At 37.2% G+C, this 16421-nt stretch overlaps 1 protein-coding gene across 2 annotated transcripts in view; it reads left to right on the top strand.

Annotated features, from left to right (window-relative positions):
- The window catches only part of SNX29 (sorting nexin 29), a 98441-nt gene that overhangs the window by 43624 nt on the left and 38396 nt on the right, over positions 1-16421 (top strand). For both annotated transcript variants that reach the window (XM_071570749.1, XM_071570750.1), the window contains exon 19: positions 10107-10247. In XM_071570749.1, coding sequence (XP_071426850.1) covers positions 10107-10247 — 141 coding nt within the window. The remainder of the gene's footprint in view (positions 1-10106; positions 10248-16421) is intronic.

The raw sequence follows: 16421 nt of genomic DNA, 5'->3' as shown, positions 1-16421 counted from the left end.
CAGAAAATGAAAATGCATGTATAACTCTCTGGATAAGCAATATGAGAATTTACTTGGGGTATACCAATGTGAAGGAAGGTAACAATGTTGCAGAATGTTGATGTTGGTGAGATCACTACCAACATCTTTTGGAGTTCAGGCTCTCTGTGAGTACTTCGGTGACCATAACTTAAGGTGTAAAAACTGACTCTTGGTTGTGCTGGTTAAATCAGAGAAAAAGATGTTAAATGAACTTTGAAGAAAGTCAAAGTGTGCCAGTTGGAACAGGCAAAGTTTGAAATTTTGGTTTGGTTAAGCATAATTTTGAGATATGCTAAGTACTGACAACTGTAGTTAAAGCTAATTGGAAATTAGCCTTGGCTGCTTAATCTGACTGAAAATTAGATCCTATCTGTAATACTGTTAAGGTAGGATGTTGTTACTAAATGAAGGTGGTACAGAAGGGCAGGGACCTTGGCCACTGCTTTTCCAAATGCAGTTCATGTAAATGGATTTCTAACATGGCCTGATTTCCTCTGCATTTGCTATCATTAGAAAGCTAAAGAGATTGACCTCCTCTCCCCTCCTGTTATGAGCCACCTTGTTAACCTTTGCTGATTTGAAATTGGGTACCTCTGGAGCATTTCACTTGATGGGAAGGGCAGGACAGTCTGCCAGTGGAGACTTGCTGTGTCACCATTAGTATTGATGCACTTCAGAATTGTTCTGCCTCTTCAGTCCCTTTTTGCTTATAAATTAGTCTTTTCTAGGAGAAAATGAATTACTGTGTATGTATCACTTGCCTTGAAAAGGACCAAAGAAGGTGGAAAGAGTTGCAGAGTTCCTCAGGTAGTCTAGAAAATTATGAACCTACCAGTTCCACAGGATCTGTCATCTGTTCTCATGGGCTTACAAATGCTTCCTAAGAATATAAGAATTAGGAGAAGTAAATACGGGTTGCTGTGCCTCTCCCAAGTCAATGCCAATTCTGCACCTGTTCTTCTTAAACAGGAAAAGAAATTAAGGACATGTTAATTTGCGTATCAGGAGGGCCTGACCTGGATAAGAATAGACTCCTGCAGGAGTTGTCTTCTGGAGTTTGGTTTTTAAAATCTTATTTTATTTTATTTAATTGAATGCAGATTTGTAATGATGCTTTGAAGGGCATTTCACAGCATTTCTTGTTGTGTCACGTTAATGTTTTTGTTGGTTTTAGTTGTCATGTTCAGAATCAGTGCATCTTTCATGCTTAGAAACACTCCAGTTGTTGTTCTTCAGGGAATGTAGAAGGGAAAAAGTGCAGCTCCAGAAACACACTTGTCACATACTTCCCACCATCAAATAGTTTCTTTAATTTCTATAAAGGATTAAGGATTCTGGTCAAGCTCAGAACTCGGAAAGCAAGCAACATTTTATAATGAATCCTATTAGATGTGGAAATTTCAATCAGACCTCTGTATTTGCAGAGTTACACTGCGCTCCTGCAGTAATGTTTAACTGGCAGAATGAACTAGTTATGGATCTTAAGGACTTAAAAACAAGGTCTAGAAACAGCCCAATTTTATGCTCAATTTGAATGACTGAGTTTGAGGGGACAGTTGTGAGCAGCAGATAATTCAGTGCTCACAGCTCAGCTCTGTCTCTACTGCCTTAAGACTCAACAGAGCCATTCAGCTGTGGATGTTACAACAATTAGAAGGTGTATAAATTTTAGGGGAAAAGCTATTTAGAATTGGATATGAACTTCAGCTCAGTTATTAAGTTCAATGAAAATTATTTTTTCACTTGTTTTCTCAGAATATAAAATAGTAACAGAAAAATGCATGTTTTAAAATCTCTTTTCACCATGGAGTTGTTATGCATTATTCCCATTCTGGGTTATTGCTTGTGGGGAATGAGCAGATTGTCTGTTTTAAAAGAGATACCAGTAGAAGATCTTGTTGAAGAAATAAAGAATAAATCTCCACATGCAGTGTACCAGGAATTTAAAGAGGAAATAGCTGGAAAATGACTGATAAATAGTTTGTGACTTGCATACCAGAAGATTTTAAAGTAGCTAATCTGACATAATTTTTAAAAGGGTTTTGGTAGATCTAAAAACCAATTTGTTACAAGTCATTAGGAAAGAGAGAGAAAAATAGAAAACTCTGTTTTGCTGTGTATAATCTCTGGTTTATCTGTGTGCAGTTCTAGTTGTCTCCAAAGAAATATATCAGAAATGGAAAGAATATGGGTGAAAAATGAAACTTTTTCAGTGAAGAGCATATTGGGAACTCTCAGCCTGCATGAAGGACAGCTGAGAGGGGAACACAATAGCAGTCTTTCAAATCATGAAGGAAATGCAGAGGGTTTTAACTGTCTCAAAATGCAAATTGGAGCACCCACTGCAGTTTCAAACCAGGTGCATGACGGTGGGTTTGTCCACGATGTGTAACTGGGGTGAATACTGAAAGTTTACAAAGGGCTAGAAACTAATTGAGCTAATTGCATGAAGACAAATCAATCCAAACACAAAGACGTGACTTATTTCTTAGGAAATTCCTGGATAGCAACATTTTGGAAGAAAGGTAGTTTTTCTGGGTAAGTGTCACTGGACTTTTGTTCCTGTTTAAGTGTACTGAATAAAATGTACTTTATAATTCCCCAAGGAATTTTCTGAACTGTTGAAATGAGTGTGCCTGGCTGTAAGAGGAGGGTGCAAGAAACCTGGAGGTCATAGGATAACTAAACATGGGTTGCCCTTGTAAAGTTATGCTAATAATGGCTAATTTAGTCCTAAAATGAAAATATTAACTATGATGATGAAATATATTTCCTTCTACTAATGCTAATCTTCTATGCATGGCAAGCTCATTCTGCATGTTTTCAGAGCACATCCTCTCTCCTTATGCTTGCTCAGATTTGCTTTGCCTCAGGTTTAGATCTTAACTACTGTCTTGTCGTTCATTAGTGCTGATGGATTACTGCTATAATTAATTTTACACCTGAGTAGAAAAATTAATTAGATGACCAGTTGATGTTCTTATTAGAAATCAACAGATCATAAGGATTGTTTAGACATCACTGAATGAAATTATCTGGGCTGTGACAGGAGCTCAGTCTGGATTGTCACAACTGTTTCTTCTATCAGGGACATCAGAGCGACCGCAGTTCTCCAAAAGGGGGTTCAGAGGCTTCTTCTCTCACAAAGTCTGTGGTGGCTGTGACTGAGTGGCAAACTGATTAGTTATAAGCATCAAAGGAGCTAATCACCTATGGAGAAACTAATATATTTTGAACAAAGGACCAGTTAAGGAAGCCTAGTGCTTTAAACACACAGCTGAAGTATGAGGTGACTTTGAAAACCAGGGCCGTGCTGTCCAAAGTCTTCTCTTGGAAACAACGTGTCTTCTCTAGTTAACCAGTTGCTTTCTGGTGACTGCTGTTTGTGCTCTCTGCAGTTTGATCCCCACCTTTTTGTGTAGCAGATGCTGCTCAGTCAGCCTACCATTAGAAAATAGTTTCTTGCCTGATACTTTCACAGAGATAAAGACAGAATCTGGATCAGAATAAAACAGAATTTTGCATTTGCATCTTACCTCTAGATGGTGATAGTTAGATGCAGTTCCTTTGGTGTCTGTGAAGCAAGTTGATTATTGCAATGATATTATTTTGTCATATTTCTCAACTGTAGAGTATCTTATTTTCTGTGTACATATGGATTCCACTTCCCTGTGAAGTGTACAGCAAATGACATTAGTCATGCCTTTTGTTGCTATAATTACCAATGCCTGACACTTAAGATAATGAAACTGAGATTTTATGATTCTTAAAGTGATATCAATATTTAAATGGCTTCTTGCAAAAATGCCTTGTTTGCAGAGCAGTGAACACTTTACATTATAAACCAAATAAGATTAAAGATTAACATGCTAATCAGACAAGACTGTTACCATTTGCATCTGAATAGGACTCCCTAAGATTATAATCAATAAATATTTCTTATGATTTTTTTTTATTCCTTTGACTATCTTCAGTCTTACTGATGAATATTGACCAAGATATTTGCTCATAATATTTCTTTTTATATTACTTTCAATGATGTTTTCCTCTCCATTACTCCTTAATATGAAGGGCTGTTTGCATAGGATCATTTTGTTTGGAAAACACCTTTAGATCATCAAGTCCCAGCACTGTCCCAGCCCTGCCAAGGCCACCACTAAAGCATGACCTTAAGTTCCTCACCTACACATCTTTTTAACTCCCCCAGAGGTGGTGACTCCACTCCTTGCTTGGGCAGCTGTGCCAGGGCTGGGCAGCCTCCCTGTTGACCTTTAGTTTGTACATAAACCAGCACAGCCTTAATATTTCATCAAAGACCCAAGTCTTAACAACAGAGACAATGGACTGGCAGTTAAGAGTTGAAAGGTAAGCAAAGGGTTGCAAAAATAAACCACAAAGTTGCATTTAATTTTCCTGAGATATGATGAATTGGTTGGCTTTAGCAGCTGCAGCACTAAGCAGGCAAAAAGGAGAAATAAATAGGCTTGTAATCATATTCCATTTCAGTGCAGCTCAGGGCAAGTAGAGAAGAAAATGAAGTAGAATGATTTGGAGAATTTGAAAGAAAGATGCAACTTGTGGCATTCTGACAGAGAGGTTTGAGAGTGCAGAAGCCAAAAAGGTGGAAATCCCCTTTTTCTGCAGTGGGACCCCAGAATGTGTCAGAGAAGCATAAGAGAAAGCTTAAAGGAGAAAGATTTTTAAATAACTGTGTTGGAGGGAGTATACAAGATGAGATCAGTCCTTGAAGACTTTATTTTCTACTTATTTTCTAAAGGAAACCATGATACAATTTAATACATTGATTTGCTTATTAAAATGCTGGATTAAAAAATACTAGGAAAGCAAAAGTAGAATTTCTATTTTCAGATAACTTTATAACTGCTACAGAAAGAAGCAAATAATTTAGATCCAATAAACATCTCAAATAAAAACTCTCTTAGAAAATGAATGGTGAGATAACCTCCTTTCCCTTACCAGAGCATCCAAAATAGTCTGTTTGGAGAAAAAGGCAGCACTTCTGTCATTTTACCTATTTTCTCTTCTGCAGAACCTTCTTTCACTGCAGTGGTTGTCATGCATTGCAATGACTGTATTGGTTCAAAGTGCATGTTTGTGAAATGATGTTAATTATTTAGGGTTATTATAGATCACATGTCACTGTCATAAGGAGCTTATTATATTATTGAGTGATTTTTTTGGTGTTGGTTGGACTTGCATATAAAAAGACCAGAACTGTTGCTCCCCTCCAGCAAAGCCAAGGCAGTGCTGCCTTTGCTCTTCAGTTCCAGGCACTTTGGGGTGCTGTGGTGAGGGGAGCAGAGCTGGGGCTGCAGCACAGAGAACATGACTCTGCATGTGTGTCACTGGGGATGAGCCTAAAATGCTTGGCAATGTTCTCTTTAGTAGAACAATATTGGCTGTTTGTAAGGTTCATGCTTTGATGTGCATTGTGTCATACATTTGACACTGTATTGTTCATTTTTATGAATTAAATAGCAAAACCTTGAAGATTGAACGTAACAAAATGTATTCTAGTATTTGTAGTCTTTGTGCAAGTAGATAAAATGGTCATATTGAGATAAGAGCTTATTCACTTTAATTCCTATTATGTCTCTGTGGCACACAAAAAGCTGCTCATATCACAGCTGAAAAGTTTCATTGTTCCATTTGTTTTTCATTATGCAGAAATTCTTAAACTGGATCGTTTTCAAAGGGGAAACTTAACCATAAATACCATCCTGCAGCTGTGTCAAAATATGACTTGCATTTGTATTTGTTTCTCACACTTCAGGGGTAACTTTGGAGAATTGAGCTTGAGTTTATATTCTAAACAGAGTCCCATTCTTCTCAAGTGAAGTCAAGAAATGAAATGAGTTCTTCCTTTTTTGCTATATCCTTCCCCTTTGGATTCATACCTTTTACTTCTTTTATCTGTCTTGAGTGCAGACATATATAATTTTGATAGAAACCTCCTAAACAGGTTGAAATCTGTTGCTCCTATTTCATAATGTGCTTTCCTAAAAGGAAGAAAAGGTAGTCCCAAACCACTGAAAACAACTGTTTCTTAAATGGTGAACTTGATCAAAATCTCTTTAATTTAATGTTCTTGAATAATTAAGAGGTACATTAAGGTTGAGTCTTTGGCTGCTCCCCTTCCATTAGCATTATTCCCTCCCTTTCTGATGCTTTTCCTGCCTCTGGAATGAGCCATGGATTGACAAGGACTTTAACTTCAGCATTTTTGTGTTTGTGGAGCTCACATGAAAAGAGTTCTCTGGCTAGAATTCATTTTTCAGATCATCCTACCAGGAAATGCGACCATTGTGTTTGCAGGGAAGATTCAAGAGTAACTTCATGTAGGGAAGATCCTTCCTGAGGCTTAATCTGGAACTTTTCTAACCAGGAATGCACCAGAAGAAGACTCTGTAATATCCCAGCCAGTATCTCTTCTGCCCACTGTACTTCAGAGGGACACACAAGTGAACCCTCAATACGCCAATCCATGTTCTTGCATCAAAGAGGAAAAGCCCCACCCTGGGCTCTGCAGAGCTGGAGGGCGAGTGCTCATTGTAGGCACTTGGGCTGGACACTGGACATGGAGGGGTTGGAGTTTGAGCATTTGTGCTTTATTTTCCTCAAGTTTTTATACAGAAGTACTGAGGAACTGTGTCAGTTGTTACCAGTCTGTTACCAGGACTTGTTAACAGCATTTTGGACTCAGAACTGCTTAAAGATTTCTTAACCTATTAAAGAAACTTTTGGCTCCAAGGGCAGTACTGTGGCAGTAGGATTTTTCATTTCAATATGCAATCATTAAACTAGTGCTTTCAAATTGATCCTCAGAAGATTTCTGGCATTTCAGTAATATTAAGTTAGCAGGTGGTTGGCTGATCAACACAATATTAAATTACTACTGTTATTGCTGTTGCTCTCCACATCTTTGACTTCAGACATGTTTGTGATGAGAAAATAACAGAGTAATTCATTACACATACTTATTAACTGGAATTTTTCTTTGAGCTGCTGTAAATCAAAGCTACAGAAAAATTTCCAATCAACCTTTACATGTGAGACACAAATGGAAAGTGCTCCTAAATTGCAATCAGAAACTATGTAACTAATTTTTTGATATTCAAGAGAATATTAAAGCCAAATCTTTTGTCTACAAACAAATGAGCATTCTACTGGTGATTTTGATTTAGTCTGAATGTTTTCATTACCTTGACAATTACTTAACTAGGTTAGGAAGTGGATGATATCAGGAAAACAGGCATTAGAAAAGAAATGTAATGATTTAGAATTGATTTTTTAAATTGATCAGAGACTAAGCCTAAGGGTAGTCCTTTAAACTTTCTATAATGTGATCCTAAAATACTGTTCTGTAATTGTATGTCATCTGCCAAGGTATTTCTGTAGCAAAGGTCAGTGTCCTCCACGGTGCAGTGAGAGAATTTGGGGCAAACAGACACCAAAGTGTATTTGGCAACTACAGAGGTCACTGATTTCCTGTGGAAAGAGCATGACTGAAACTGTGGATACATTGAAGGAAAATCCTAGTGACTTCTAGGACAATTTCAAACCATGCACTGATTTAGTATTATCAGTATCGTTTCCAAATTTTGTCTCCAAAAATAATTGTCTCCTGATCTTCCTGTGCTTGTATGACCTGTAGTTGAGCTAAAAGGGGATAACTATATGCATTAAATGACTAGACTGGGACAAGTTTATCCAAATAATTTAATATTTAGTATTTACTTAGTTTGATTTCCCAAAAGAATTTGCATTGCCTTGCAATACCTTGGCTTGGGAACAGTATTCCCTTCTGAGATAATAAAGGCTTAAATGTGTACTGGATCATGAAGTGTAATATAACTTTCCTGCTCTATTATATGGTTGTCGATAGATTCAATATGGCACAGGGCTCCAAATGTTGCATTTTCATTTCTTACTGTCTAGATGAAATCAATATCCATGTACATAGAAGAACAGCAAGAAATTTCCTAATGGTTTCATCTAAGAAGTTAATCTGTGGTTTTGCAGTCCTTAAAAATTTCAATTACAGTGTACAGGATTCCTTAATTAGTTAACGATGGGTTACAGCTTAACAGGTAATGTTGAACTGCATGATTCACCAAATCACATGTGCAAAGATAACTGCTCAGTTAAATTAGAATTTCCATATTAAATAACTTAGTTAAAAATAATTTCAGGGTTTTTTTGTCGTCTCCACCCCCTGTAGGGAAATTGAATCATGAATCTTGGGAATGTACACAAAATTCCAAACAATAACTGGTTGAAGTGAGAACAGGCAGGGAGAGGGGTTAGATCTGGGTAAAGAAAGATTTTAATATAGTTTTTACTACATTAAATAAATTTTATTAGAATTATGCAAAACACTTGCCTCTCATATCCCTTCATTTGCCTTGAAAGATGTACTTAATTGTTAAAACAGATGGTCCTGTAGGAGTTTAATTATCCAGGCTTTATTTTCAAAGTGAAAAAGAGATCTGAATACTTCTTGCAGACTTACTCTTGTGATTCCATCATTATCTGAATTCTTGTTACCAAAGCCAGATGAATTTTTGTTTACATATGCATTTGGAATTCAGACAATATTCACAATCTTTTGCATTCTTAGATGTGCTAATTTTAGAATTATACTATTACTTTTTTGGAATTAGAGTATTCCAGTCAAAAATATATTCATATTTTCTACACTGAAATAGTCTAATTTCGCAGAAGTTGCATGGTATTTGCATGGTATACTGTGTTTTGTTGCAAAGACAGAAGCCTCCTATAAATTTGAAAAATGAGGTTTCTGTAGGGATAAGAGGGCTTGTTCCAGACCAAAGCACAGGAGGGCTCCAGGAGATGCTTTTGTGGGAGGAGACATCCACTTGACATCACCTGAGCTCTGAAACACCACAAGTCCTTACTAAAGTAGAATTTTTTTTCTAAGGACTTGTCAGATCTAGAGGAGCAGGACCATGTTGATGTTCCAGTCACCACAAAGAGCTGTTGAAATCAGCCACATCCAAATCCAAATTTCATTTTTTCCAAGTGTTCCCAAAACCACAGTTATTACTGCCCACTGTGTGATGTGCTTGATGCTGCTTTGGCACATCAGGGTTCTCCTGATCCTTCTCTTACAGCTTGCTAATAAATGGCTGGGTTTTGGTGCAGGAGGGCAGTGCAGGTCATCAGGACAATTCCAGTTAAATTTCTGATGCAGAACACTGAGATTATTACACACACAAGAATGAATGAAGGTGAGGAGAAGGTGACTGTGGATCTTGAGTTTCTGATGGGCTGTTTCAGCATCCTTCTAAACTGTGGTGGGTTCATTCCTGTAGAGGAAAGGTTGTTCCCTAGAAAAGAGTGAAATCTCAGTTTTCTGTCAGTGTCTTTCACTTCTCCATGAAATTTTCCCAGAGAATGGGAATATTTAGCATGTAATTGGTAATATGCTCATGAAATAATGAGTGGCAAACAAAAGCAGAATCACAAAAACTACAGCTGTGTTAAATTATACTTAATGTCCTATACAAGCCGAAAGAATGAACTGAGTTTATTTTCCAAACAATAAAATTTCTAGTTCAGTTTTCCATGTAATTTTGTTAGAAAGTAAATTAAGTTTCATACTTGGGATAGAATTATGTTTTGCAATTCTGATGCTACAAAGCTAATTTACAAAGTTGAAAAACTGTGTTGAGGACACAGAAATCAATTTTATAGTGGTATTAAATTATTTCTTTCCTTTGGTCACTGGGTAGTGGAATATGCTGGAAACCATGGTAACAAAAGTGCTGCCAGGGCTGCCCCAGAGTCAGGTTAAAATGAGCAAGCTGTGTTTGTCTTGATTAAAATCACAGGAAGAGAGAAAAAGAGAAGGAAAAGGAAGGAGAGAGAGAATAAGGGTAATGACCTGTAGGAGAGAAGCAGCAAGTGCACAGTCAGAGCTGACCCCGTGGCTGCAGGACTCTGGAGCTCCTCGTGCTTTGCATCACACGAGGCTTTGGAGTGAAGAGCTGCACCATCCCAGGGTTTGTCTTACTGTTTCCTTCCCTGTGTGTGTTTTGCAGGTTTATATCAGGATAAAGGATGATGAATGGAATGTTTATCGAAGGTATGCAGAGTTCAGAAGCTTGCATCACAAATTGCAGAATAAATACCAGCAAGTGAGGACTTTCAACTTTCCACCAAAAAAGGCCATTGGAAACAAGGTACTTGAAAGAACTCACAGTATCAGTAGAATTTGGGGGGGGAAAAAACCCTCTCTTACTCATGCACACAAAAAAGAGGTGACTCATAAATGTTTTTACACCTGCTAGACAGTACCTGCTATTTTTATACAGGTGTTCCCTTTACCAGGTGCAGATTCACTGATGTAGGTAATGCATTTATTTTTCCACTTACTGAAAAGAAAACTGGTTCTATTAAATGAAATATTCATGGCATACACAATAAACAAATGCACACAACCTCAAAAATCGTACTGGACAGCTCTGTGTGTAAAATGAAGTCTCTACTCCATTTTTTTCCAAAAATGCCAGCAATTAACAGAGGTGAGCAATTCATTAAATATTTCTGTCAATTCAAAAAGTATCAGTCTAAATTTCATGTGTTTCCTGTGCTCTTCACCAACTGCTCTTTAAACAGAATACAGAATAAGTGTGGTGACATAAATGTATTGAAATTCATCAGTGAAACCTGTAGGTCTCTCTGCTTGGCATGAAGTCCCCAGTTAATGTGGTTGTTCATTGCTGCTAACCCAGGAAATGAACACACTTACCAGAGCTTTTTGGTTTTTTTTTCATCTGTTAGAAGACATGCATATGTCATTTAATTTTTAGTGGATGGTTTTGTAATAGAAACAATGTATTTTCTTCTTTGTTACATAACTAATTCTGCTTTTTTGAAGTGATGGAATATCAGCCACTTCAGTAAATTACAAAAGCCGCCTTTTAAGGTTTTTTTTTTGATAGTCTTTCATCCTTAATTACTTTAAATACTAATTGAGTTACAAATTCAGTTGCACAATTGATGCGTATAAAATTATCAGTTGGACAACTCATTAAAAAATTTGCATTGCTTATTCTTTTAGTGCTTTAGCTTTGAGCCAAAGTTCTACCTTAATCCTGCATAAACCCACAGTCACTTTCTGTCGTATCAGGTCTCAGAAAAAGTATCTTTATTTCTTGCAGTAAGAAGTGGGTGCCATCCACTGCTCTCCTGAAAGGCTGCTGTGATGAGACATGAGACAGTTGTGATTATACTTCTGTATATTAGTTTAGTGATTATAAACTAATATTTAGTTTATTAATGATTAGACTTCTGGCTGGCTGATGTAAATAACTTTTAAGTAACTCAGTGATACTTTCACATCAGCTTTGCATGAGCTTTTACCTCAGTTTGTCACACAAGAGCTTCTTTGCACAGCACTCTGTGCAGGCATATTTATGTCCTTTTAGTGGGGCTGTTTCCTGTCTATGGCACAGTTTGTGTTGCCTTTAGGAATATTGTATCATTTTGTGCAGTCACTCCTTGGACAATAATTGCCTCTGTGACTGACTGAGATGGATTAATGGCCTTGAGATGTCCCTTCCTTCCACTGCAGGGCAAGTTGAAGGGTTAAAAATTCAGGGTAAAATTAATTAATTCATAGGGGAATGCATTGTCATGGAATTCTGTAGAACCTTCTGTTTAGGATGAGGGATTTGTGCAGGATGTTACACGTGCAAATGTTTGTCAATAAACAGTAGAAGAGATATTGCCAATACTATTTTTTCAGTATTGCTTTTTTAACTTTAGTGACTACCAAAGCACATTCTCTTTTGAAGATTCACTTAGATTTCAATAGACATTTTTTCTCTCTGATATTAGTTACACTGTTCTGATGGAACTGGAGCTGTCTTCCTGTTTCTAGATTAATCACTGCAGTCTTGAATCAGTGCCTGAAGAGCAGTTTCAGGAGCTGAAATCCCTTATAAAATTATCTCTTACATCCATCTATGGTTTCCGTATCCTTTACAAATCCTCAGTGTTCTCAGATGCCCAAATAACATATTGGTAAAAAATACGTAAACGTGTAAATGGCTAAAAATTACTATTTTACAGCTTTTGGAAAATGGTGTTGGTGCTTTTATATCCTTCAGGTGTGTTCCTGAGTGGTGTTTTTTGTTGCATGTCTTCAATGCACTGTTTGAGGTTGCAGGTGATGTGACTGTTCTAAATGTCAGTGGCATTGGAAGGTCTTTCTGTGATTAACAGGAGCACTGAACTGGAATTCAGTTCCCTGGCTCAGGTTTGGGAACCTCCAGGGCCACAAGAGGACACCACGTCCTGCAGAATGCCCCAGAATTGCTCCTGCAGAGTGACAAAGTCCTCTCCAGTGTTTTGCTGTGCTAAATATTGGAGCTCTGAGGAGGGAACTTGCCTGGGAGAGACAATGAAGAAAAGCACATGGAGGAGTATTAATTCTCACACATAATTTTCCTGCTTTTTGCATTAGAAATCAAGGCAGATCAGGTTCAAATGCAAAGTTGCAGAGTTTGGCATTGAGAAAATGTGGAAAGAAAGCCAAATTTCAGCTGAATGAGGGTTTTAAAAAGTCAGAAAATCAATTATTATTACTTATATATTCATCAAGTAGCAGTGGAATTTGAAAATATTTAGCAATTATAAACCAATATATTGAGACTATAATATAATAAATCTAATTATTATGTTTTTAATGTGTTTTTGCCTTTCATTTGTTTGCCTTCAGTTGGGACAGTTTCTCTTAAGAGTTCATGATCTTTCAACAAATTATGTATATAGGATTAGAAACTAGCTTTAATGCTTGAGGAAACATAACTTGAATATACAAAAAACCAATTAGTTGAAAATGAAGGGAGAAGAGGAAGGAACACTGCTTTGGACAAGGAACCTTTTTTCCATTACAGAGAAGAGTGTGTGTTTGCCTTTGAGGTTGGTAACCTCATTTTCAGTGTATTAGTTTAACATTTGAACTTAGTAACTTGGAACCAACAGAAAGCAATGAGGGAAATAATTTGATTTATAAATGTTGCTTTGAAGCAAGTTAGAGCAGGTATTTACCAAAGGAAAATATGACAGTAATGCTTGCAAGACTCCATGTATTAATTTTCGTATACTATTCCCCTTGCTGTATATCTTCTACTAAAGATATTTCAGTGCTGGTTGCAAATAGTTGTCAGAATCCTTATAAGTAATCCTGGCAAGAATAATTGTTCTAACTTCAGTTTATTGCTGATTTGTTTGAATATAACCAAGAAATATATTTGTTCCCTTGTGTTGCATGTAGAAGAGAAATGTCATATACTCATCATATATTTTGTACTTCCTTTTTAAGCTGCAGATCATTGTATTTAAAACCTACAAATTTCAACTGTGTTTTTGACACTTGAACTGTTCAGTTTTTGTAATTTTAAAACATGCTCCCCATGTGTCAGCCTGGGTTGTGGTTTGCTCAGGATTTTGTAGGCAGCTGTATATACCCAGAATTGTAATTTCCTACTCTGATCTTTCTTGCATGAAATAGATTTGTGCCTTTTAGCAAACCTTCAGGTGCTTTGGCTGTTCTGAACTCAACCTTCCATTGGCCCAGTTCAGGTCTTTGTGCTCCTGCCCTCCTGCCAGGAGCGCCCAAAGGGGCTGCACATTCCAGGTCCTGAGTGTGCCCAGCCATGTGAAGCTCAGGAACAGAAGCCTCACACAAACCTAACACTTGATTGCAAAGGGCTCCTTGAGTGTCCTTGCCTAGAAATACAGATTAATTTTCTTAATTTAAGGTAAGCCCTGACATTTAGCTTATGAACTTTTGTCAGTGCTGTGTTGGTGTCTCACCTTTAGACTAATGGTTAAGTAATAATACTTATTTACTGGACTTATTCTACTTTTTTGACCATTGCAGCATCCTTAAAATCTCAGTTGCTACTTTGCACAGAGCAGGTTGTGTAACCAAGGAGAAATCTAATTAAGAAACCTCTTGCAAGAGGATTGTTCCAACAGAGGGCACATCAAAGTAGAAATGGGTCTATGCTTCCACTGCAGACTTGACTTCAGTGACTGTCTGAGTGAGTAGAAATTGAATCAGGCAGTTTCCTCCGGGTGCTGACTTGACTGCACGAGATCCTGTGCTTTCCTTTAAAACACTGGATATCCCTTATGGAAAGAATACACAGCACTTTCGGAGAGCAGAAGAGTGACTTTGGTGTGACTCCTCACCTGCACAGGAGGAGAAATCCAAAATAAATTTTCTGTCCTGGAGAAAATGTTGAGAGCAACATAGTTCATCCTTTTTTTGCCCATGCAGCTGAAGTCTGTGAGTTGTATCTGTAGCCATAGCTTGTTTCATGCCCAAATGTTAGTTCAGTAAAATAAATGTAACCCTCTCACCTTTTTGTGACAAAGCTAAATTGTAGATTATTTTATTTATGTACTAAAATAGTATGTACTTTAGTTTGTATTTAAAGTACAAATATTATGTGCATATGTTTAAAAAGATCTCTAATTGTATATACATATACACACATGTGTGTGCATATGCAACATCAGAGAGCGTTCAGGGTATATTTCAAGTTGGCTTCTGGAATGTATCTTGTAATTCTGCAAGTTCCCTCCACCAGCAGCTCTGCCTTTCTCCCATCTGTGGCGGTGGAAATCCTGCCTTTGCAGGTGGATTCATTGCTACTATTCCCCTCAGCAAAGCCCTGTTCTGTCACTGCTCTGTTTGCCTGTTGCTGAAGACAGGGAAGAGTTTAAGACAGTTTGCATGATAACTATTTTAGGATTAAAAGGTGTAGAAGGTAAAGATTTTACTGCTAATGAAAGAAAACAAGAGAGCTTTCTCTTGTGCTTACAATGTTTATTGTTTTTTTAGAAGTCTGGCTGTGTGTGTATACATATCTATGTGGGAGGTAACTTGAGGCCATTCAGATTAGAGTTTGAATGGTATTATTTTTGCTCTGAAGGGTTTCACACTGATGTGTAACTCCTGTTCTGTATTTCCTTGTTATAAGAAGTTGATCTGCCATTTTCAGGGCCTGGCTATTCAGAGATGACCACCCTCTTAAAGCAGCTTTTCAGAGCAGATGATGGAGGAACTGAAGTCCATTTGGAAAGGGATGAAAGGAGGAGGAGGAGGAGAGGAACAAGGTTTTTTAAGGAACACACACACCCTCCCACGTAAAATATGGATTTTAAAATAGGAAGTATAACAATTCCTGTTTAACCAGTGCATAGACAACAACAGAAGGAATATGGGATGCTTGGAAGAGGATGATGCACAAACAATCTTAGGGAAGGAAGTGATTTCATTTTAGATTTGGGTGTGTTTGTGTCCCGATTCAGCAAAGCCTTTCAGGACATCCTAAAATTTCAGTATGTGTTTGACTTGCACTGAAATTGGAAGCACAAATATATGTGCTTTTGTACTTTATGGGCTTTAGTGGCTCATAGAAACTGTCTTTCATCAGATTAGTTTGTCAAAGTCACACTGTCACAGGGACCCAGGAAGAAAGTGAAACTTGCAGCTAATGCACTTGGGCCAGTGGCTCAATAATGTTTCTTAGTGCTAAGCTTTGATATCCAAAGGCTTCAAGAAGAAATGGTGGGAAATTATGACTCTGTGATGTTTCAGAATTAGAATACATTTATTAAAGGAGAAAAGCTTTGGAAATATAAATCCTTCAGTTATGTATTAAAAATTTAAAGTTAAAGACTGCATTCATTAATGCTTTCTTAATTTTTGGATGGTGTAATATAGAAGCTTAAATTCTGTATTATTCTTGATTTTCAAAGTGAGTAGATTTTAATTTTCAACCCTCTTAGTGGACTTAATTAGTGTGATGAGTTATTTTCATACACTCTTTTGCCTTGAGGGCTTTAGGAAAAACTGTAGTTAATATAAATTTGACAGATGTGATTGTGCTATAATGTGGGTGAAAAGCAAAGAAAGGGCTCCATTTGTACTGTGTTCACATCAGGAAAGGAACTCAGATTAATCTTATATGTATAGCTCTGTGTGGCAATTCTATCACACTTTTTATGGCACTCCAAAGCCACAAAAGAAACTTTCCCTCCAGATTTCAACATGTTGCTTCATGGCTGGAAAGTTTGATTCTCAAAGAAGTATGAGCTCTAAACAGCCATTGGGATTAAATGAATACCATCCAGTTTCCAAATATGTAACTTAATTGAAGTACCATGCAAATAGAAATAAAAATAATTCACACTTGGCATAATCATTCAGTTTTGTAGTCACAGCACACCTCTGTCCTGACAGTCACCTGCACTCTTGGGGGGGAATACAGAGTATTTCAGATTTTGAATCCAAATCCTCAGGGTTTCCTACTTCATAAGACTGCAGTTGATAT

This window comes from Pithys albifrons, chromosome 16 (assembly GCF_047495875.1).
Source record: "Pithys albifrons albifrons isolate INPA30051 chromosome 16, PitAlb_v1, whole genome shotgun sequence".
Classification (NCBI taxonomy): domain Eukaryota; kingdom Metazoa; phylum Chordata; class Aves; order Passeriformes; family Thamnophilidae; genus Pithys; species Pithys albifrons.
The sequence above is the reverse complement of the archived record's forward strand: the minus strand, read 5'-3'. Positions and strand labels throughout refer to the sequence as shown.